The sequence below is a fragment of the Rhinolophus ferrumequinum genome, chromosome 4, assembly GCF_004115265.2.
Source record: "Rhinolophus ferrumequinum isolate MPI-CBG mRhiFer1 chromosome 4, mRhiFer1_v1.p, whole genome shotgun sequence".
In the NCBI taxonomy this organism is placed as follows: Eukaryota; Metazoa; Chordata; class Mammalia; order Chiroptera; family Rhinolophidae; genus Rhinolophus; species Rhinolophus ferrumequinum.
Window position 1 is genome coordinate 88,547,859 of NC_046287.1, and position 22,447 is coordinate 88,570,305.

The window sequence follows — 22,447 nt, forward strand, 5'->3', positions numbered from 1 at the left end:
CTGGGGAGCTCTATTAAGGTGATTAATCATTGAATAAAAATGTGGCTGGTATTAGGGAATAATACTAATGTTCACTCTGTTAGTGGGGGATGCCTAATCTTAAAAATAACTTGGGAGTTAATTAAGGGCAACCTGAATATTAATGAGTGCTCCCCTGATCTTGTCTTATAGTCGGGTCCTCTCTCAGATTCTCTCTTCAGGAAAGACACTTCCATCCCTCAGCTGTGGACATATTGGCTGCTGTCCGCTCACACTGTGTTTCTCATTGAAAATTGCCCTCTGCCACAGGGAACTGCCTTGACCACTGGACCACCCCCGCTACAGGGTGGCTTGTGGCCAACGACCGGATGATATGGGAATAAAAGGTCCAGCTCCTATGCTTCAATTTGGGACAACTCTGAGGGCTCATTCTAGTCCAAGAGCTCCTTAAAGGATTGGTTAAAACCTCAACTGCAAACAGGTTTTTGGGTCAACTCCTCTGTTCTCAACTGCATTCTTCACTCATTTACAGGTATATCTACTGGGAGCACTCTCCAAGCGAAGTATTTGCAATTAACATCTCATTTATTGCAATCAACCCCTCATCTATCCCTATTTTCAAGGAAGCCAATTTAACACAGTGATTGTCGTCATGAGCCATCCTATTGTGTTGGCAGAACATGTTGCTACATAGATTGACTCTGGTCAAAATACTGGTACCACGGCCCTGCCTAAGTTGGTGTTGAATATTACTATTGTCAAACCATTTCTTTTAGTCCAGAAAGCATGTGAGATGTAGGAAAGTTTACACCTTCAATTAATATAAGAATTTACCAGCAGAAAACAAGACCTCAAGAAGAAGACAGTATACTGTATACGTAAGATTGAATGAGCTATGGGAAAAAGAGAGGGAAGAAAGATCTTATGTGGCCTGCTTGGAAAGAGAAAGTCCATAGTGGGGTTCCCTGAACCAACTGGTGTTATATTTGTGCGTGGCAGAAGGAGGAATGGAAAAGGTTACAGGAAGACAGTGAGTACCTTCAGTTAGGGACGCTGAAAGGAAGGCTGTGAAAGGGAGCTGTTTGATCACTTTTGCTTTAAGATGACTCTAACATGAAGCTATTTTAGACCACAACTGCCCACACAGTTTTCTCTTTGAACTCCTTCTCCCACTCGTTTTGGTACTAAATCTTATTTCGTCTTATGTCATTTGAATATTTAGTAGGAATTTGCCTTTTTCATACTTCTTTTGAATGCCTTATAGTACTAACACGGAACCATGCACATAAGAAGGATTCAATAAGCATCTATTAAATGAATAAGTGACAACATAAACCAAAGATGGAAAGATTACTGAGTCAGAAAAGAAAAATACATTAGTGATCCAAAGGTCCTAAATCTATGGTTTCAGAAACCTTTAAAATGGGGGATTTAACATAATGTTTCTTGATAGGAAACAATGGATAGATATATTTTTATGTCAACTGAATCCAAATGATATTTTTGAGATGGCAGTTTTAATCCCAAATTGCAAATGATCTAAACATCTTGTCATAAGAGATAATAGACTTCATGTAATTTCAGTACATGTCACAGCTCAGTGAGAACAAAGAGACCTACTGGAAGGTTACATGCATTTTGTAAACCCTGAGCCATAAATGACTTCTTTTTGTTCAGGACGTTCCAGACGTCCCCTCCTCCACTTGAACACAAGGTTCTGCCTTGTGACAGAGAACAAAGATGTGGACCGCAGAGCACTTCTGTGTCTAGAAGGCTAAATGGCTGAAAAATGACTCCATTTCCAGACGAAATGACTAGGCTCCTATTTCTCTTGGACAAAGTCCTGATACATTCCTTTCTTTCCCTTAATCCCACTGACCAAAATACTCAGGTTAAACATTTCTAGGAATAGTTTGAAATGAGGATAATAACCACTTCCTTTTTCTCCACTTCACTTTTCCAGGAAAGATAATTTCTTCTTTTAATTGATGCTTATTAAGAACACTCCACAGTTTTTTCTTCCTCTAAAATGAAGTATCTAGCTAAAAGTATTAAAATTATTTTGCATGTATTCATAAAATAAAATCTGTGGACTAAATTTTTTAGGACACAATTACTTAAAACATATAGGTCTAAATGTGAGTGTGTGTAGTAGTGAACCAAATAATGATCTCTTTCTAAATGGTTAAAGCGTTTATGTTTGTAGCTCCTCCCTTGAGTTTGTAGCCATAAACCTTGAGGTGGTCTGCAATGACACTATTCATTTGACATGGGACAAGTTATTTTTTAAAAGCATATTTAAAATCACATTCAATAAGTGGAATCTATGTTGAAAACTTGTGAATCATTTATAATAGCAAGAGCTTAATTACCTAGCAACATCAGTTAACCTGAAATACATTTGTTGCACTCGACAGTTGGGAAAGATGGGAAAGTTACAGAAAAAGCTGGTGATGATAATAACTTACTATCAAAAGCAACTTCTGAAGGAAAAGTTTTCTTCAAAAAAGAGTGTGCCCTTTTGGGCCCATGAACAACTATGTGATTGAATTCCCAAAGTTTTACCCTACTGAGCAAGAGAAACAATTTTAGCCAAGAAAAATCTCAATAATACTTCAATGGAATATATATATATATATATATATATATATATATATGTATGTATTTTTAAACAAAATAACTTTCAGATGAACTCACAATGTAATTCAAGTTAGTAAATGGATTAATGTTTTGTTTGGAATTATAAAATATGAGTCAATTACATTTTGAAGGACATATTTAAAAGGTAATTTTAGTTTCAAAGACTTATATGAAGACTTTTTTCCTCAAGATAATTAGGTACAAAAGCATTTAAGTAAAATAAACAAGTAAACAAGTAGAATAAAACAAAATGAAATAGAAATATCTTTAGCGTTATTGGAGGAGAGTAGAAGCCATGCATTCAAATTATTGAAATATAAGTTGACTACTTTTGTCTAAACTGTAAGGGGATTTTTCCATTTGACCAGCAATATTAAAATGCAGGCTGTACATGAGGATCAATAACTGGGATTTCATTCATGTTGCATGATCCATAACCAGGTTCTGTTTCTCAAACCAATGGAAAGTAAAGTCCACAAAAGGTTTATAGATTTATGTTATTCTTGACAGCTTTATTCACGAGGTAAATAATGCGACAGTAATTAATAAATGTCTAACTGTACCTAAATCCTTTTGCTTCAAGAACAAAACAATGAACTAAGAAACCCAGATCCATAGTTTGAGAAGGAAAGCTGTTTTGTTTTTGACAGAATGTCCAACAATTGTTGAGGGAAAAGAGAATTTCCCTTTAAAGAATAAACAAGAGACCACATTTGCATTCTTGTATATGAGAGTATACCTGTGAAAGTAATTGAGCTAAACAAGAAGGTAAGTATGACAGTCCATGAATTAGAGCAGGTTTGAGTGGTTGTGAGTAACAGAAGTCTTTAGTTATGCGTGCCATTTAATTTTAAAATTTAAATCAAGTAATTAATGTGACTATTCTATTTAAACTTATTATTTGCTAAATATTCTCAATTTTTTCTTATGTGATTGCTCAGAGTTTAAGCATGTTATTTTAACTTAACAAGTAATGAAGTTACTTCCCTTCACTATGAATTATGAAATGCCTTCCACTACTTATTAGTTATTACCTGGGAATAGTTTTCTTCTCTATGTGGCTCTTTATCTTGTCTGTCTTTAATATAATTGTTCTGGCTAGCTGCTGTGATATGCTGCCTAGCGGGGATGGATAGAATAATTTCTTAATTGGGGTCTGAACTGAAAACAGCATTTCCATTAGGCAGAAACAAGAGTGCCACAGCAACTTCTGGGTCAGATTATTGAACACAATTGTGGTTACCCAGAGATATTTATGCTTAGACTATTCCATGGCCAATGTCGCTGACAAGGTTAGTCTATTAAGAACCTTTTGTTTTGAAGCCATATCCCACATTACAATATCTCCAAATCTGAATCATTAATTGCTTCTAATGGTCAGAACTAGGATTTCCCACACTGACCTATTACAAATTTTTGCAGATGATAATAAGATTTAAACTTTATTCATTTATTAAATATAAGCGCAGTTCATGTGTGGTATCCTGTACAAGAAGCTGGGAACCCAAAGATGGAAAGGCATGTCTTGAGTTGTCTCTTTCAAATCCCATTTTGCATGTCACTTTGCTATCCTGACTTCCCAACAGGCTTTATGAAGTGAAGAAATAGGTCTGCGAGGCTTACGAGTATGTTTGGGGATAAACAGGGAAGCCACTCTCTCAAGGTAAGCAAAAGGAAACTTCAAAACAGATACCACTGAACCCATAAACTTACAAATTACTCATGGAATTGGAGAGCTCTTTATTTCAAGATGATGATTGTAAGGTATTGCAAGACTATCAAAGGATTCAATTATATTTTCTGTTCTCTGTTTAATCAGAAAGAAAATCATGTACCCATAAAATCCCAAGTTATTATCTTCTCCCAAACCTGTTCTTTTCCCCGTAATCCTAACTTAGATAATAACACCACCATCATATATTACCCAAGTCACCTCCTCCACTATTGGTCCCTGAGTCATGTTGATTCTACCACCCAAATATCTTTTGAGTCTGTTTGCTGCTTTCTACCCTCAGTGCCATTGCAGAGGTTTGGATCTTCATCACCTCTGTCCTGCACTACTTTCCAGACTGAGGATTTCCTAGCTGATCCCATTTACCTCCAGCGCCTCCCTCTTCAGTCCATTCTCTACACACGTTTGTCTTTTCAGAACACAAATATGATCATTTCTCTGTTTTAGAAGCTGCATTGGCTTCTCATTGATGATTTAGCCATTCATTTTATCTTTCATCTTCATATCCCACCTGTACACCATACACCCAGGTCACATAATACGCTCTTTGTACTTCTCTGCCCTTCCATGTACGATTCTACCAACATGGAATGTCCTTTATGTTGTTTGCCTTGTTTTGTTTTAAGACACTCTTAAAATACCATATCATCTACGTCTTTTATTGCTTTCTCCAGGCAGAGCATGTTGCATTTTTCTTTGTGCTTCCAGGGTACTTTGTACATATTTCTAATTTAACTAATCATTTTATCCTCTAATTATTTGATTATGCTTTGTTTTTCTCTTGTAAATATAAACTACTAGAGAGTAGGGGCTATCTTATTTATCATATATCCAGGCTTAGCACATTGACTGATCAAGAGTTGCCACCCAATAAATATTTGATGGAATGAAGAAACCAGAGTTGATATGTTCCTGCAACTTATTTATGAGATTTGTATAGGATATGGCACCATCGGCAACGTGCTGATTATGAATGATATTGATAGCAATAACATAACCAGAATTTTCTTACTATTTTGTACTCCACAGAGGAAAGCCATGAATATACATCTAATTTGCTTATATTCTGGAAATGAAGTAGCACAATTCCCTAAAATGCTAGATGTGAAAACTGTACATCGCTCAGGAGAACACTGTATTACCTGACATTAGCCACGAAAGCTTTCAAAACAAAAATATAAATTCTCCCCACCCCTGGGTTGTTTCTCCTGATCTCTTTCCTACAAGAGATAACATTTTTCTTCCTCTTCATATAATATTTTTAGAGTACTCTGCTCTTACGAAGCATTCTGCAACCCCTGGTTAACCTATTTAGATTTCAGTGTCCTTATCTGTATAAGGAAGCTCATGGTACCGAGCTGTTCTCCCAGGGATGTTTGATTAAATATGTTTCTTGACATTACACAGACTCAGCATACATAAGCAATTATTTTCAAAATGAAGTGTTCTATATGCACAGAAAATTGTTTCATTTGGCATTGTTTTAAAAGCAAGCACATTTCCATGAGGAATGTTTGCACCATTAGCAAACATTTCAAAATGGATCTAAGGTAAAATTTGTTATGACTGTGAATGTTTTATTTGGGGCTGATAAGCTAGGCAAGTATTTCAAAACATCTCCACCCATAATTTTTAATGGGAAAAGTAAGTTTTGGTGGAATGTCAGACAATTTTATTGTTGCTCAACATACTGGCTATCATAAGGGATTTCTTAATATTGTTTACTCGAAGACAGCCTTATGTTGGGTTGTATCTTCTTACAATGTCTCTTTGCCACTTCAAGTGGGAATAGAGCCCAGAATTGCTGATGTAACTCCCTTTCCTAGCAATTTTCCTGTTATTTTATGTGGGAAGAAAGGCTGCATTGATCTCCCATATCAACAAAGATAGACTAGCTTAGGTGGACAGGATCTCTTTTTTCTACACCTCTAAATTTTCTGTCCATATGACTTTTTCTTTACCTCTACCACTTTATGTGACAGTTTCTTTCCCAGTGATAGGTAGACCCAGACAAGCAGAGAGGAGAAGCCAGTAGAGAAAGGGGGACATGGATAGAAACCAAGAGGAAAATATAAATAAAACATATCCTAGATGCTTTTGACATGCTGAAAAGTGGTAAGATAAATTTAGATTTTCTTAAAAAATTATAGGGTAACATTTTAACTCATACTTTTCTATTATCTGTCCCAAACCTAGATTCAATTAACAGGTGAAGAACGAATGCTTCTTTCAGTAAAGCTGGTGTAAAAAATAATGGCAGTCTAGCCAGGGTTAATAGCATATGCAAAGGTTCTGACTCCAGGAACTGGATATTTTTGATGTGCAAAGGAATCATCTGGAAATGTTTCATAACATAAAGAAAAACCCTTTTTATTTAAGCATAATATACATAAAGAAAAATACATATAAGTATAAACTTCATGAATTTTCACAGACTAACACTCTCATTAACCAACATCATTGGGAGAGTTTTTCGATTTTGCTTTACAGACATAGTTTTCAGGACATTTTTTCCCAGACCCATTGAATCAGAATCTCAAATTTTTAGACCCAGGAATCTATATTTTTAATAAATTCCTTAGGATGTTCTTTTGGAACTAGCTGGGCACGGGTTAAATTTGCGAACCACTGTCTGGATCCCAGGGTGCATGAGTTGGGGGGAGAGAGAAAGAGACAGAGACAGACAGAGAGAGAGAGAGAGAGAGAGAGAGAGAGAGAGAGAGAGAGAGAGAGAGAGAGAGAGAGAGTAGGGTAAGTCATAGAGTCCTAGAGGAAGGTAGAGGAAGGAATTCCCCAGCTTTGAGAAGAGTTCCAACAGTTGTTTGAGCAAGGAACTATGGCAAAAACTCCCATTTGCCTCCCAGTATTGTATTCATTTACCTTTTATTGGTTAGTAATAGAATTTTCAGTAAGGCACATAGTAGTTACCTGGAGTAAAGACTAAATCTTGGCCTGTCTTGCAGCTAGATGTGATCATGTAACCAAATTTTAGTCAATGGGGTATAAGTAGAAGTGTCATATGTGACTTCTGGAAAGTCTTTAAAGAGTTGGGGTGCACTCTTCTTGATCCTTTCCTTCAGCTAGCAGCTGTACTACTGAAGTGTTGGTGAGAGCTCAAGCAGCCAATTTGATCCAAATGGACAAAGGCCATGAGTTAGGGATGGTAGAGCAGAAAGCTGGAAACAAACTTAGGCTCCTTAGAATGTTATGAATTTCATATCAGCTCTGTAGTGCCAATTCAGAACTTTGAATAGAATGAAATACTTTGTGTTTTGGCCATTATTAATCTGGGTTTTCTAATACTACAGCTGAACCTAATCCTAACTGATTAGGATTTTCCTGTTCTGTATATGGATGTCTGAAGGATCCCAGCAAGAGGTGGTGATCTCTCAAGAACAAGGTGTTCTATTATTTGCCTAGAAACTACTGAGAGCAAGTTTGGGTTTTGATAATTGATTCTTAAACAAGACAAGCGTGTTCAATATTGTACAGTAGGCGCTTGTTTTCTAGGACCTATTTATGTGGTTGGTCTCTTTTCATAGGCTTCCCCTGAACCAGTTCTTACCTGGTATCTGGAGCACGTTGGTGGGATTCTCCAGAAAGTGACTAGTTTTGTGCAGGTGAGTGTCAGCCTTTTCATATCATAGTTTTAGGGGAATTCTATGGGTTAGGGCAAGTTTCTAGCAGCAGCTAAGGATACTGGGTCCAATTCCTAAAGAGATGAAGCTGGCACAGGCTAGGTGTGTTGTCAGATCTTAGGCCAAAGTAAGCATGAGTGGGCTTTCACTACAGCTCTAGTGCCAGTGGAAGAACTGAGATATGAACCAATCATGGAGACGTGACTGAGGCAGCGGCAGGGAAGAGCAGCAGGTGTGAGGGCATAAGATTGCCCAGGACCAACTGACTCAGATCTGCAGCAAGTTCAACTCCAAGGCCCTCTTAGCTCATGCCTGGGGTTCCTCATGCATCTATACTCTTTACTTTAGGCAGAAACTGGACAGGGCTGAGGTTACTGGGAAAAGCTGGTACTGTCTGAGGCTGAGATGTACAAGGGAATGGTCATTGTCTGACTTTGTGCAAGTTGCTTAACTCTTCTTAACCTCAATTCCTTCATCTGCAAAACTGGGACTAGCAATACCTAGTTCATAGGTATTCCATCATGGATTTTTTAAAAAAAGTTTTATGTGAAAGGAATTTGCAAATTGTGATGAGTTACACAAATGTAAATTATTATTACTATCTAGGGAGAAGGATGGCAGCAATTTAACTGTGCAGAGCAAATCTCCATAGCATTCAAGATGAGATGAGTATAATTCATTCATTTGAAATGAAACAGGGTAGATTTATAGAGTCAGGATATAATTACAAGATTTGTAATCTGGTCAGGAAACTTCGATCAAAGAGATACTGTATTCTTATTTGAGAAAAACACAAGAGTTTTAAAGAGATGTGACGGTTTTCTTTACTTTCTAATCATTTCATGGGCAGTATGGTTTATCTTAGGGCAGCTACAATTCATAATAGTATAGTTTATGATTCACCAGAATTAAGAATAGCCACGTTGAGAGTTATTGAACATTGTGTGTTATTCAAGACAAACATTAAGGATCAAATACAAGAGTCTAGAGTGCTTGCTTTTTTGCCATAAGAGCAGCATTGGGGTGTATAGGTTTACAATTGTATTTGTTATAAGGAACCACACTTTATAGGCAACAGATATAGCTGACTTATATCCTAAATTGTGTGAGGTTGTGCTGTCAGACTGGCTCTAAAGGGATTGGGAAAGATTTATGAGATTGAGGTAACAGCCAGAGTGATTCTTAAAATTGAATTTTTAAGGTGTCATTTTGGTGAATGACAGGTTATAGTTACTAAAAAATATTCATAATAATGAGTTTGTCTTTAAATTGTAGTAAGGCTATTTAGTGGAAAAAAACCCACTTCATTATTTAATAGAGTTTGCCATATTTTGGACATTCTATGAATCTAATTGGCTTTGAGCATATGGCCTGACTTCTCTAGACATTCAGAATCCCTTCTACTCCTAGCCAAAGACCACAGATTCCTTCATACACGGTTGTAATGTACTCATAGTGCTTAAAACAGAATTTGTTCTTAATTAGTGTCTTTTCTAACTATTCCAATTAATTTGAAGATAAAGAAGTCAGTTGAGGGAAGAGGGGAAAAAAGAGGGAAAAATGTATTCCATGCTCTTGTTAGATGAACTCTTTCCTTCACTGCTCCTTAACCGTCATCCTGCCCAGGGGCCCCTATGCTTGCTCCTCTCTTGAGATAAATCATTTAATCTCAACCTTCTTCTCATATTTCAGACTAGTCAGGTAGTCTCACAAAGGTTGTTAGCATTTGAACTTAGCATTTTCACGTTGAATAAGAAGAATTTTTCCTTCATTTTTATTTGCTGTTAAATACAATATTACAATATCTTTAAAGAAAATTTTAGAGAAAAAAGGGGGAGGGAGGTGGTAGAAGAGGGAAAAAGGGATCAAACATATGGTAATAGAAGGAGAACTGACTCGGTGGTAAACACATAATGCAATGTATAGATGATATATTACAGACTTGTACCCTTGAAACGTATGTAATTTTACTAACCAATGTCATCCCAATAAATTTAACACAAATTTTAAAAAGAGCTATAATTCTCTTTAATATAGTTGTTTCTTTTGTGTTTACATTGATTCATTTGTTTATCTGACAAAGATTTATTAAGAGGCTCCAATAGCTCAAGCTCTATTCTAGACCCTGGGGATATAGCAGGGAACAAACTACCCTGCCTTCATGGCGTTTTTATCTCTATGTGGGGAGAGAGAAAATAAACAAACAAATGTTATGTCCAATGGTGTTAAGTTCTAAGGAAACAAATAAAACAGGGTAAGGGTTGCGAATGTGGGTTGGGTAGAAGAGCGGCTATTGGCTTTCTAGCTTTTTCCAACCACACAAATATTCTTTTTCTGTATTCTGTAAGAGCATGTACCCTTCTCCCCGAAAAATGCCAACTTCTCACCCTCCCCCGAAAAAAACGACTCATAAATATACATTTAGTGATATGGTCTGTACTTTTTTTTTTTCATAGCATTTGCATGGCATTTAATGCAACGAACCCTAAGAAGAGCTTTGATGCTAACTCTTAAATGGAGGAAATAAAAGGAAATAGATATAGAAAGATAAGAAAGCATCAAATAAGAGAGGAAACTGGCAAGAGATAGAGGAGAAAAAGTTCTAGTCATTAAACGTTTGCACTCATATCTCAAACTCCTGAGAATTTTTGGCAAGACTAGATTAGGGTACAGAAATCCTGAGACAAAATTGGAAACAAATCAAGTAAAATTAAAAGCAGTTTGTTATTTCAGAGTTAACAGTCTTAGGCAACTTGCGTATCATCCATTGTTTCTATTTTGCATACAGTTCCTGGGTTTCCTTTTTTACTTTCTTCTAGAAAACAGTGAAAGGTTAAAAATGGGAAGTCCCGCCTGCCCTGCCTGGAGATATCAAGGCCATTACCAATGTGACAGATACAGAAACCCTAATTGAAAAGCCTGAGATCTGATCTGAGCTCCACCAAGAATCTACTCCAAGTTGAAAATCAATGGTCTAATTCTCCCTGTCCCCTTTAAAAACAAGTATGCTTGTATATGGCCAATTTTAAAGAGAATAATGGTTAGAATCATTATGTGTGAAATTGAAGAGCCCCATTTATCATGGGAGCCTGTGTGGACCATCAAAATGAGCTCAACATTTGCAACAGGCAGCTTTGGATTTGAATTCTGGTTTTACCAGATACTCATTGACCTTAGACAATTTAGTTAAATTCACTGGGCCTGTTTCCTAGTAGCAACTTTTTTGGTGTTGAAAATGATATACATTTAAGGGTCAAGTCTTGGGTTGAACCATATGAAATTGCTGACATTTGACAGTCTTCGACTATCATATGGCAATTTCATGTGGTCCAGCTTGGCATATAGTGGGTACTCAATTAAGAGTTAGTCATTATTATTGCCATGTTTATTCAGTATTTTAAAGATTTACTGTGATTCCCCGAAAATAAGACCTAGCCAGACAATCAGCTCTAATGCGTCTTTTGGAGCAAAAATTAATATAAGACCCAGACTTATTTTACTATAAGACCCGGTCTTATATAATAATATAATATAATATAATATAAATATAATATAAGTGTAATATAACATAAGGCCGGGTCTTATATTAATTTTTGCTCCAAAAGACGCATTAGAGCTGATTGTCCGGCTAGGTCTTATTTTCGGGGAAACACGGTATTTACTTGAAAATATTAGAATATTTATATATTGATGAAGGCCGTTGGCTGTCCAAAGGACAATCATAAAGTACTTTCATTTTTCTTTTTTAATAATAGCTTTATTGAGATATAAATAATATTTCATAAAATTAATCATTTTGAAGTGTACAGTTCAGTAGTTCCTAGTATATTCATAGAATTATGTCACTATCACCGCTATCTAATTTCAGAAATTTCCATCCCATCACCCCAAAAGAAACCCCATACCTATGAGCAGTCATTCTCTGTTGCACCCTCCCCCTAGTCCCTGGCAACTACTTATCTACTTTTACGGTTTATGGTTTTGCCTGTTCTGGACATTTCATATAAATGGAATCAGACAATATGTGGCCTTTTGTGACTGATTTTTTTTCACTTAGCATAATGTTTTCAAGATTTTTACTTGTTATAGCATGTATCAGTATAATAGCAACATTATCAGTAATGAAATACTGAATAATATTCCATTGCACAGGTAGACCACATTTGGTTTATCCATTCATCAGTTGATGAACATTTGGATTGTTTCCATTTTTTTTGGCTATCATGAATAATGCTGCTATGAACATTTGTGTACAAGTTTTTGTGTAGACATATGTTTTCAATTTTCTTAGGAAGGGGATTGCTGGGTCATATGATAACTATATGTTTAGCACTCTAAGCAACTGCCAAGCTGTTTTCTTTATTCTAAATAGCTAAGAAGTGTGTTATTCTAGCAGAGAAAATACAAGATGAGCTTAGGGCATCTGTAGTGCAAGAAAGCAAGGAACTGCTAAAAATATAAATATTGGGGGCATATCAAAGGGACACAGGAGCCAACCTAAAATAGCTACCAAGTACCAACGACCAAACCTAGAACAACTTGAACAACAAAGAGAATAGCATGGTATTGGATTATAACCCAAATATAAAATAAATGTGCATTAGTCTACACTGACATAAATAAATAATTGAATAAACAAATAAATGGGAGAGAAGAGACAAATCTTCCTTAAAGAAGACTTCCAAATAACACAAGTAGATACACCCCCTCCAGTAGGTGGAGCTTAATCACTTGAATATGGACTGGGTTTAGTGACTCCCCACCAAAGAATACAGTACAGAAAGGAGAAAAAGAGTAACTTTATAGAGAAACCTGGCGACACTACCTTAACTAAATGATCAAGGTGAACATCACCAATAAGAAGTCACGTTGAGATGGTGTGCCCTGTGATACAATGTGACCAGAAGGGCACTTCCCCTGTGTGGTATTCTTCCCTAAGATCCACGCCCTAATTTAATTGTGAGAAAACATCATATAAGTAAGTGCACCTTGAGGGACATTCTACAAAATGTCTGATTAATACTCTTCAAAACTATCAAGGTTATGAAGGATAAGGAAAGACTGAGAAGCTGTCACAGAGCAGAGGAGACCAAAGAAACATGACGACAGATGCAACATGGTATCCTGCTTGGGATTCTGGAACAGAAAAAGGACATTAGTGGGAAAACTGGTAAAATCCAAATAAAGTCTGGAGTGTAGTTAATGGTAATGTATCAGTGTTGGTTTCTTAGTTTTGACAAATGTACTGCTGTAATGTAAAATGGTAACTTTAGGGCCAACTGAGTGAGGGGTATAAAGGAACTCTGTACTATCTTTGTAACTTTTCTGTAAATGTTAAATCGTTCCAAAATAAAAAGTTTCCTTAACAAATAAATCAATTACATGTAAACATAAATAATACATTTTAATTGAAATAAAGCTATATTTGCCGAAACAAAAAATATTTAATTTTGAAAATTTAGTGGGTATAGGAATGGTTATCCAGGATTTCAGATAAAAGAATTTGTTACTGAGAACGAATGTTGAGATTTATCTAAAGTGGTGGTTTAAATGGATTAAATTTACCAAGGACTTGCTTATCTCTCTATCAAACTATCTAAAGTTACAAGATTGGTTGGCTAAAGCAACAGCAGCCATTGCAGCAACAAAGATTTTTAGCATTTGATCCCTAGCACCGGGCATTTAGGGCAGAGTTCTGTTGTCTTCTTCTGTGGATTAACTTATCTCTTTTCTTAAGCAGTATCAGCATTTACCAAATTAGTGAGTTAGTGTTACACTCAAGAAGATATTCATTTACCTTGGCCTCCTTTACCTGGGGTTGCTAAAATGCACTTTACACGTGCATGCTTGTTGATCTCATTGCCAGTTCAGGACTCAGCTCTCATGTCAACAATAATGACTTCCAAATCTGTATCCTCACACAGCTCTCTTGAGTTTCAGTCTTGTGTATTTGATTCCTTTCTGGACATAAACTGGCTGTCCCATTGGGACACAACTGAAAAGATCCCAGCCAAACATATTCTCTTGCCACCTTTCATTCCTGTTAAAATGATTCCTTCACGTATATTCCTTGCTTCAAGTAATGATTATCAATCACTCATGGCCAAAAAGAAACCTAGGAGTCTTCTGAGTGATTCCAAGTGGAATTATGGTTATAGACGTTAGTTGCTTAACCTCATCCTTGCTTTGTAGATCACAGACTGAACCCACTGGCTGCTCACTGATTTTTTTACCTTGATCTTGCACATCTGCAGGTTTTGCTTTTTGCATGATCCCAGTCTTCCATTGAGCTAGGTGCAATAACTAGAATTGAAATTATCAATGTAGGAGTGATTATTTAAAACAGGTTCAACAATTTTTTTCTGTAAGGGGTCAACTAGTAAATAGTTTAGGCTTTACAGATGGTCTAACTACACAACTCTGCTGTTGTAGCACAAAAATAGCCCTAGACAATAGGCAAATAAATGAATGTGGGTGTGTTTCAATAAAGATTTTAAAAACAGACAGTGGGTGAGACTTGGCCTGTCAGCTATAGTTTGTTGATGCCTTATCTAAATCATAGCATTGGATGAGATTGCCTCTGACAGCAGACTGAGAAGGCCAGGGGGCTCTGGAGAGAGTCCAAAGGAACATCATTGTTAAAATAGTTAGCTTGGGAAAAGAATTCAGTGAAAGAGAATGAGGAAGAATAGTCAGAGAGGTAGGGAGAAAATTAAGACATAGATGTGTCTTACAAGTCAAAGTAGCAGTGCATTTCCATCATTCTCAAAGGCTGTCGAGAGATGAAGTAGGATGTTTTAAAATTGGGTGAGCTTGGGCAGAAGCCATCTTGAGACCATGGCACTTTGTGACAAAGGTGGACAGAAAGCTAAAACTAAGGTAATATAGGCTGAAGTTCAATTCTGGGGCCCAAGCCATTCAAGGAAGTTTAGATGTAGAAAGAAGAAAAAGTGAACTTCTCAGGATATCTAAGACCCAGGATATCTAAGACTCAGGATGCACAAAATATCAGTTCTAGATAGAAAATTTTCTGTGTCCTAGGGTGAAAGAATTGTGAAATATAGGGCCTTATTTCTAATCCAAAAAATGTGGATACATGTCTGAAAAACATGAACATTGACTTCTCAGTAAGTTGTCACTGTAAGATATCACGGTTAACTTTCTGGTGGGGAAACTGGAAATAGTTTCTGGAAATCTTGACATCAAGGATAAAACCAACTAATCAACCAAACTCTAAATGCACCTCAATTTCTTCCCCAACCCTGCTTTTGTGGGGGTGAGGAGAGCAATCAGACAATTTGAGAAGAATTTAATTCTGTACAATATATCTGAAAAACCCTTTTCTGTCATCATCATCTAAGAACATGATTATATTTGTCATATCATAATTAGAGAGATAGATTATAACAACACATATTCACTGAGTTTACTTTTAAATGTTTTTACTTTTTTGACTATGGAAACACACCATTCATCCTCAATGTACAAAGACTAAAGTAATCTCACATGATTAATGGTTTTGAATATAAATCTTTCTTTACATAGATTTTAGAAATAATTTTTAAAAGGAAGAGCTGACAGCATTCACTGGAACTCTTATACATTTTATGCATCATTCATAGACCACAGTTTTCAATTTAAAAAAATCCTTACGATGGAATTCTTGTTTTTCTTCCTTCTTATTTTTCCATGCCCTTATACTTCTGGTACATAGATCTGAAAGATTAACCACCTCAAAAACATCCTGAGGCTCAAATCACAGTAAATGTCCAAAGGAAAAAAACAATCAAAACAAAAGCCTATGACCTTCTACCTTTTTGTTCTAGGACTTCTGCTAAAGAGTTCTTGGAAAACATGAGAAGTGGCTTAGTGTTACAGTCCAAGGTTTACTTGAGAGTTAAAACAGACACCGAGAGAGGCCTTATTTTGCCTTTTGATCAGTGGGAGTAAAGTCTGGTACTGACGATTTCACCTCATTAGTGGGGCTCTCTGATCACACCTCTCTCTTTAATTCTTTCCTGAGTGAATTTGTAATTTGCCTTTGGTTTCTGCTTTTAAAACAACAGATTGTGAAGGATCAAAGAGAAACTGGATAATGACAAGGAGGAAGTAGCAAGTTAGTGACATCTTTGCAGAAGGAATAGTCAGTATACACAGAGTGATTACTCAAAAGTAGGCTGCTGAGAAGTGACTATAGAATAAATTCCAGTACAATAAACTCCAAAAGACTGCCCAAGTATCTCATTTACTCTTTAATTCTCATTTAGCCATTAACATTTTATTGAGCATCTACTATATGTAAGAACTGGCAACCAGAGAAGTGTAGAATAGTGGATAAGAGGTTGAGATCTTAAAGTCAAACAGAACTGTATTTGAATTCTCGGTTTTACCATTTACTAACTGTAGTGGGTTAAATTGTGGGCCCAAAAGATATGTCACTGGAAACTTCAGAATGTGACCTTATTTGGAATAAGTCTTTGTAGATGTAGTTAAGGCTCCTGAGATGAGACCATCCTGGGCACTAAATCTACTGATGAGTGTTCTTGTAAGAGATAGAAAATGAGACGATACAGAGATATACAAGAAGGCCATGTAAAAATCGAGGCAGAGATGCAGCTCGAAGACAAAGAACACCTAGGGTTGCAGGCAGCCACAAGAAGCTAGGAGAGAGGCAGGAACTGATTCTCCCCTAGAGCCTCCAGAGGGAACCAAGTCGGCCAGCATCTTGATTTTTGGACTTCTAACATCCAGAACTATAAAAGAATAAATGTCTGTTGTTTTAAGCCACCAAGTTTCTGAAAATTTGTAACAACAGCCCTAGGAAACTAATATGCATACACTTGCTGTATGCCTTTGGGTTGACTAATCCTCATGAAGATGAATTGCTCCTCCCAACTGTGCTGGCTGTAGAAACCATATGGACTCCAGAAGCTCTGCTCCTATGACAAGAGCATAGTACACATTCCTTGAGGGGCTGCTGAGTTCATTAAAGCAGTAAGGACTTGTAAATATTGTTCACAGACTCTAATGCACTTTTATCAGACTATGTCATTTATGGTTCCCTCTCCAAGTTTATGGGAACCCCAGCAGTCCTCCAGGGCAAAGATGTGCAAGAAAAAACAATGAACCCTCAACATATTTAGTTTTAAAATTGTGCTTAGGGAACTACTTCTTCCTTTGCCTAGGTCTTTTTTAAAATCATCTTCAATAACATCTTAAATATTTCTCCGTGAAGTTCTTATAAATTTGTGTTCGATTTATTCTATTTTTTGTATCTATTTTTAAATTACGTTTGCTAAGAAGTTTTTTTGTGAAAGGATGGATTTTATCCAATGCTTTTACTGCATCCATTAAAGTGATCATGTGTGTTCTTCTTTAATCAGTTAATGTAGTGAAATACATTTATAGATTTACTACTGTTAAACGACCTCTGAGTTCCTGGGATACAACTATTTTTGTCATTCATTCATTCATTCAAAAAATAATATTGGATGCTCATTTATGTTTCAGGAAAAACAAATAACCGGAAATCACTACCTTCATAGAGCTTACTACTGTTTTACACACAGCTGGATTGAGTTTGCTAAATTTTATTTATAATTTCTGCATCTGTGCTCTTGGATAAAATTGGCCTGTAACTACACTTTCTTGTATTTCTCTTGTCTGTGCAGTTGAAAATCATTGCAGGCAATGGGTCATACAGCATCATTGGGTGAGATGGTGCACATCTTGAGTTACAGCTTCTCTTGCTCTGGTCTGTGCTCAGAACTGATGGTCTTACAGGTATTTTCTTAATGAATTGAAGTAGCATACTCAAAAGTGATATAAATTGCCTACAACCCCCTACCACCACAAAAAAAAATGTACACCGAGCATCATGACACTTTTTTAGTGTTAGGTGGTGGAAGACGCAGTAACTTGTTTTTCTCCTCAGAGAGGAGGGGTATCTCAGCATGTTCTAGATCATTGGAACCCAGAAACTTTACTGAGGTGATGGGTCCCCGAATTATCATGAGGTTTATCTTTTACTTTCTGGTTTGCATTCTCTTGTTTTCTCCAAGTCTTTGTATATATATATTTAGCGACTCGTGTACTTCTTTTGATTTATAAGCCGTTTTCTTTCCGATCAGACTACATACTTTCCCCCTTTGAACATTTGGTCTACATTATGAACGTGGTGGCAACAGGGGGTATTCAGGTTCCTTAGGAGAATGAGTACCACCTTGTAAGGCAATTGCTTTAGATGAGGTTATTACAAGGTACTCAAGCAAGGAACGTATAATTTCCTTAGATGTGCAGGGCCGGCTCCTTACACTGGCAGGAGAATCTTAGAGTGATTTGGTGATGGTGGTAGTGGGGTTGAGATCCTCCTTGTCTTCTGAACCCAAGCAGATGTTCCCATTTCAAGTTTCCAGTCTCACTCTTATCCAATCAGTGTTTTAACTTTTACGTTTCAGACTTAGGAAGGCTATGGATTCAATTTATATTTTAATTCTGCTACCTGTATTCAAGTTTGTGTTTGGTTTTCAACACTATTTTCTCGGTGGCTACAAGAAATAAGAGCTTATTTTAGGGATATAATAAAACTTCTCTGGTAATCTGTGACTTAAGCTGAGTGTGTAAAGACCTGATCTTGTAATTGTCTTTCTGTAAGTGCTCCAGTGCACTCAGAAGAATCCATTCAATGTCACAATCCTTGTAGTCAACATTATTTCATTAAGAATTAAATGAAGCAATCGCTTGTTTCCCCAAGACACTTAATTCATTAAGAATTTTATCATAATCAACCACAGGTATAATTTGAATAATTGTAATACCAACGCATGGATTGCTAGTATCCCATATTCCATTGTCAAGGAGCTCAGCACTGCATTCAAGTCCAAGCACACAACCAAATCAATCCCCAAATCACATTTATAAATATTTTTCCCCCTAGAATGACTCCTGGTATTAATTTATCTATAGTTGGTGTCCACTCAGGAGACAGAAATCATACCAGTTACTTTAAGAGGTAATTTGATATAAAATTATTACATATGTATTACATTGCTAATTAGGTAACTGAAGAGGTAAAAAGAGAACACTAATATATCATGAAGATAGCAACTATGGGAACAGCTACTATCCCTATGGCTGGGGGTCAAAGGAAAGAAGTTGGAATTATTAGAACTTAGATGTTTGGAGGGGAGTCCCTGTAGAGCTGGAACTCACACCTCTGGAAAGGGGCACAGCTTAACAGTCTCTGACATCTCTGAACTTGAAGGAGAAGCCCTGTGAGACTGGGGTCCAGACCTCTGAGGTGGGGACACTGGCCGATTGGTGCTGGTGTCTCTGAGGGAATATAACATGGCTTGTCCTGCAAGTGTTGGTAAATTGCAAAAGGATCCAACTGCTACTACAGAAAGGGACTGTACTTGCCAAGGTGTAGAGGTGATACAGGAACCAGAGGCAGACAAAAAATAAAGAGGAAGCAAACAGGAAGTGCAAGTCCCTTCTCCAGTCTCCAGCCTTCTTGTCTTGCTGTCTCCCTCTAGTGCTGCCTTATGGCAAAGTCTGACAGGGAACCAGCTGGCAAAGCAGAAATGGGGTTTTCTGGGTCCCGGCCTGGGCAGAGAATGGAAGGGTGGGTCTGGAGTTATAGGACAATCCCACAGTCCTCTGTTTGACTCCCCGATTTTCTTATTATTCTGAGTCTTTGAGAAAGCAAGGCAATGACAGAATTAAAGAAACATTTATTTACAAACCATTAGAAATAATTATTACTTTGGTAAGGGTAGCAATTTACTTAGACATTCCATAATAAAAAACAAAAGCCTTTAAAGAATTATTGCTTATAAGAACTGGAATTCCTATCCCAATGATGGAAATACTGAAAGCTGAAAAAAGGTGGGATTGAATGATTTAATTAGAAGGGAAAATAAGAAAGAAAAATGGAACATGGCATTTTAGTTTAAACATAGAATTTAGTTCTTTTCTTATTCTATAGTTTGCAGGCATTTGGCATTCTACTGATTCCTTATAAAACCTTGACCCTTATCATGATAAAACTATTTTAAAAGACATAATTCAAATTAAATTGATACACCACTAGTTAAAAGAGGCTCTTTCTTTTTAACTTGATACATTTGTTTCAATTCAGTGATTCATAATAGATTCATGGCTGATGAAGTTGGCCTTAAAAATAAGGAACAGAATATGGAAACATTTTAGTCAGGGATAAGTTTCCTACAGAGTCTTATTGCAAGGATACTCTGTAATTAAGCTGCTTTGACTGTTGGCTTAAATTTTAATAAGCTGATGCCTATGTTCCCATGATTGTCCTCATTCAACACAAATCAGAACTAAGAAAAACATTTTTTCCCCCTGAAACTGCCATGCATTTCAGAGGCAGACATACTTAAAATCCATTCAAACAATAAAATGCAGTACCAAATACTACATTTAGTCTTCAGTGTGTTTAGTACTTCCAAAGCAGCCTAACAGCCTTTTTCTTTAGCATTGTCATAAATCACAACACAGATGGTGTTTCTTGATACCTTTCAGTCAGATTTCAGGCCTGTTCCATAGGAGCATCCTCCATCAATATGGCTTTGCGGTAAATGACTTCATTTTGCTGTTGACAAGGCTGATATAAACAAGTTGTGTAATTTACTCTACCACCAAGTAAATCACATGTGAACATTTAAGTTTAACTGCGCTGGCTTTATAGTCTGGTAAGTGTTTTTGTCTGCATGGAGAATATTTGACATTTAAGCTCAACCCAGGAAAACAAAAATGAAAGCCTGGGTTTATTCTCCTATATTTGAGGAGAAGTCTTGTGTGAGCAAAAGGTGGTTTAACTATGCCAAATAAGGAAGTTAAAGAGGCATCCTTTCCAAAGGTTTTTCTAGGCAAGCTGATTTTAAAGAAACCCTGAGCCTTCTCCTGAACAACATACATGATATTACAGGGTGATTTTGAGGTAAGCTAGAATCTATGACCAAAACCTAAGAATGTTTGTTTCCATATTGGTGAAATATATATAAATTCTGAACTCCTACTAGAAGGAGTTCAGAAGAGACACAGGACAGGTATGCCCAGAGTCTCCTCCATTATTGAGGAGGAGATGCTTTTATGTCTCTTATTTCTTTAGAGTTCGAAGTGATGGTTGGGTTGATAAGCAGGTTGAAAAGATGCTCATGAAAAGATGCTCAACATCATTAGTCATCAGAAAATGCAAACCAAAATCATAGCAAGAAATACTTCACACCAACTCGGTTGGCCATAATGAAAAGGAAGGAACATAACAAGTGTTGGTGAGGATGTGGAGAAATTGGAACCCTCATATATTGCTAGTGGGAAAGCAAAGTGGTACAACTGCTTTGGAAAACACTTTAGCAGTCCTCAAAAAGTTAACATAGTTTTTCGTCTGGGCTGTCGACATGCCATCCAGACTGAGGAAGACCCGGAAACTTAGGGGCCATGTGAGCCACAGCCATGGCCACATCGGCAAGCACCGGAAGCACCCAGGAGGCCGCGGTAATGCTGGTGGCTTGCATCACCACAGGATCAACTTTGACAAATATCACCCAAGTTACTTTGGGAAAGTTGGTATGAGGCATTACCACTTAAAGAGGAACCAGAGCTTCTGCCAACTGTCAACCTTGATAAACTGTGGACCTTGGTCAGTGAGCAGACACGGGTAAATGCTGCCAAAAACAAGACTGGAGCTGCTCCTATCATTGATGTGGTGCGATCGGGCTACTACAAAGTTCTGGGGAAGGGAAAGCTCCCAAAGCAGCCTGTCATCGTGAAGGCCAAATTCTTCAGCAGAAGAGCTGAAGAGAAGATTAAGGGTGTTGGAGGGGCCTGTGTCCTGGTAGCTTGAAACCACACAGGAAGTTCATTAAAACTCCAATGTTTTTCTCTTAAAAAAAAAAAAAAAGTTAACATAGAGTCCCTATATGACCGTAGGTATATACCCAAGAGAACTGAAAACAAATGTCCACACAAAAACTTGTACGTGAATGTTCATAGCAGCAGTATTCATAATAGCCCAGTAGAGACAATGTCCATTAACTGATGAATGGATAAACAAAATGTAGATCCACACAATGGAACATTATTCAGCAATAAAGAGGAATGAAGCACTGATACATGCCACAATGTGGGTGGACTTTGAAAACATTATGCTAAATGAAAAAAGTCAGATATTTTGTCTGTTTTCATTTATATGAAATGTCTAGATCAATAAAGCCATAGAGACAGAAAATAGATTAGTGGTTGCCAGGGATTTGGGGGTGGGAGGGTGAAAGGCGAGTGACTGCTAATGGGTATGAGGTTTCTTTTTGGGGTAATGAAAATGTTCAGGAGATAGTGGTAATATATTCACGGAGGCACAACTCTGTGACTATACTACAAATTAAAGCTCATACTTTAAAAGTATGAGCTTTATGCTAGTAAATTATGTCTTAATAAA

The 22,447-nt window shown here is 36.9% G+C and overlaps 1 protein-coding gene across 1 annotated transcript; it reads left to right on the plus strand.

Moving 5' to 3' along the window:
* Window positions 1-21,402: 21,402 nt before the first annotated feature.
* LOC117021478 (60S ribosomal protein L27a-like) lies at window positions 21,403-21,892 on the plus strand. The gene is given in 2 exon segments (XM_033104658.1): window positions 21,403-21,618; window positions 21,621-21,892. Coding segments are annotated over 2 exon segments (444 nt in total). The 5' UTR covers window positions 21,403-21,410; the 3' UTR covers window positions 21,857-21,892.
* The last annotated feature ends 555 nt before the right edge of the window (window positions 21,893-22,447 follow it).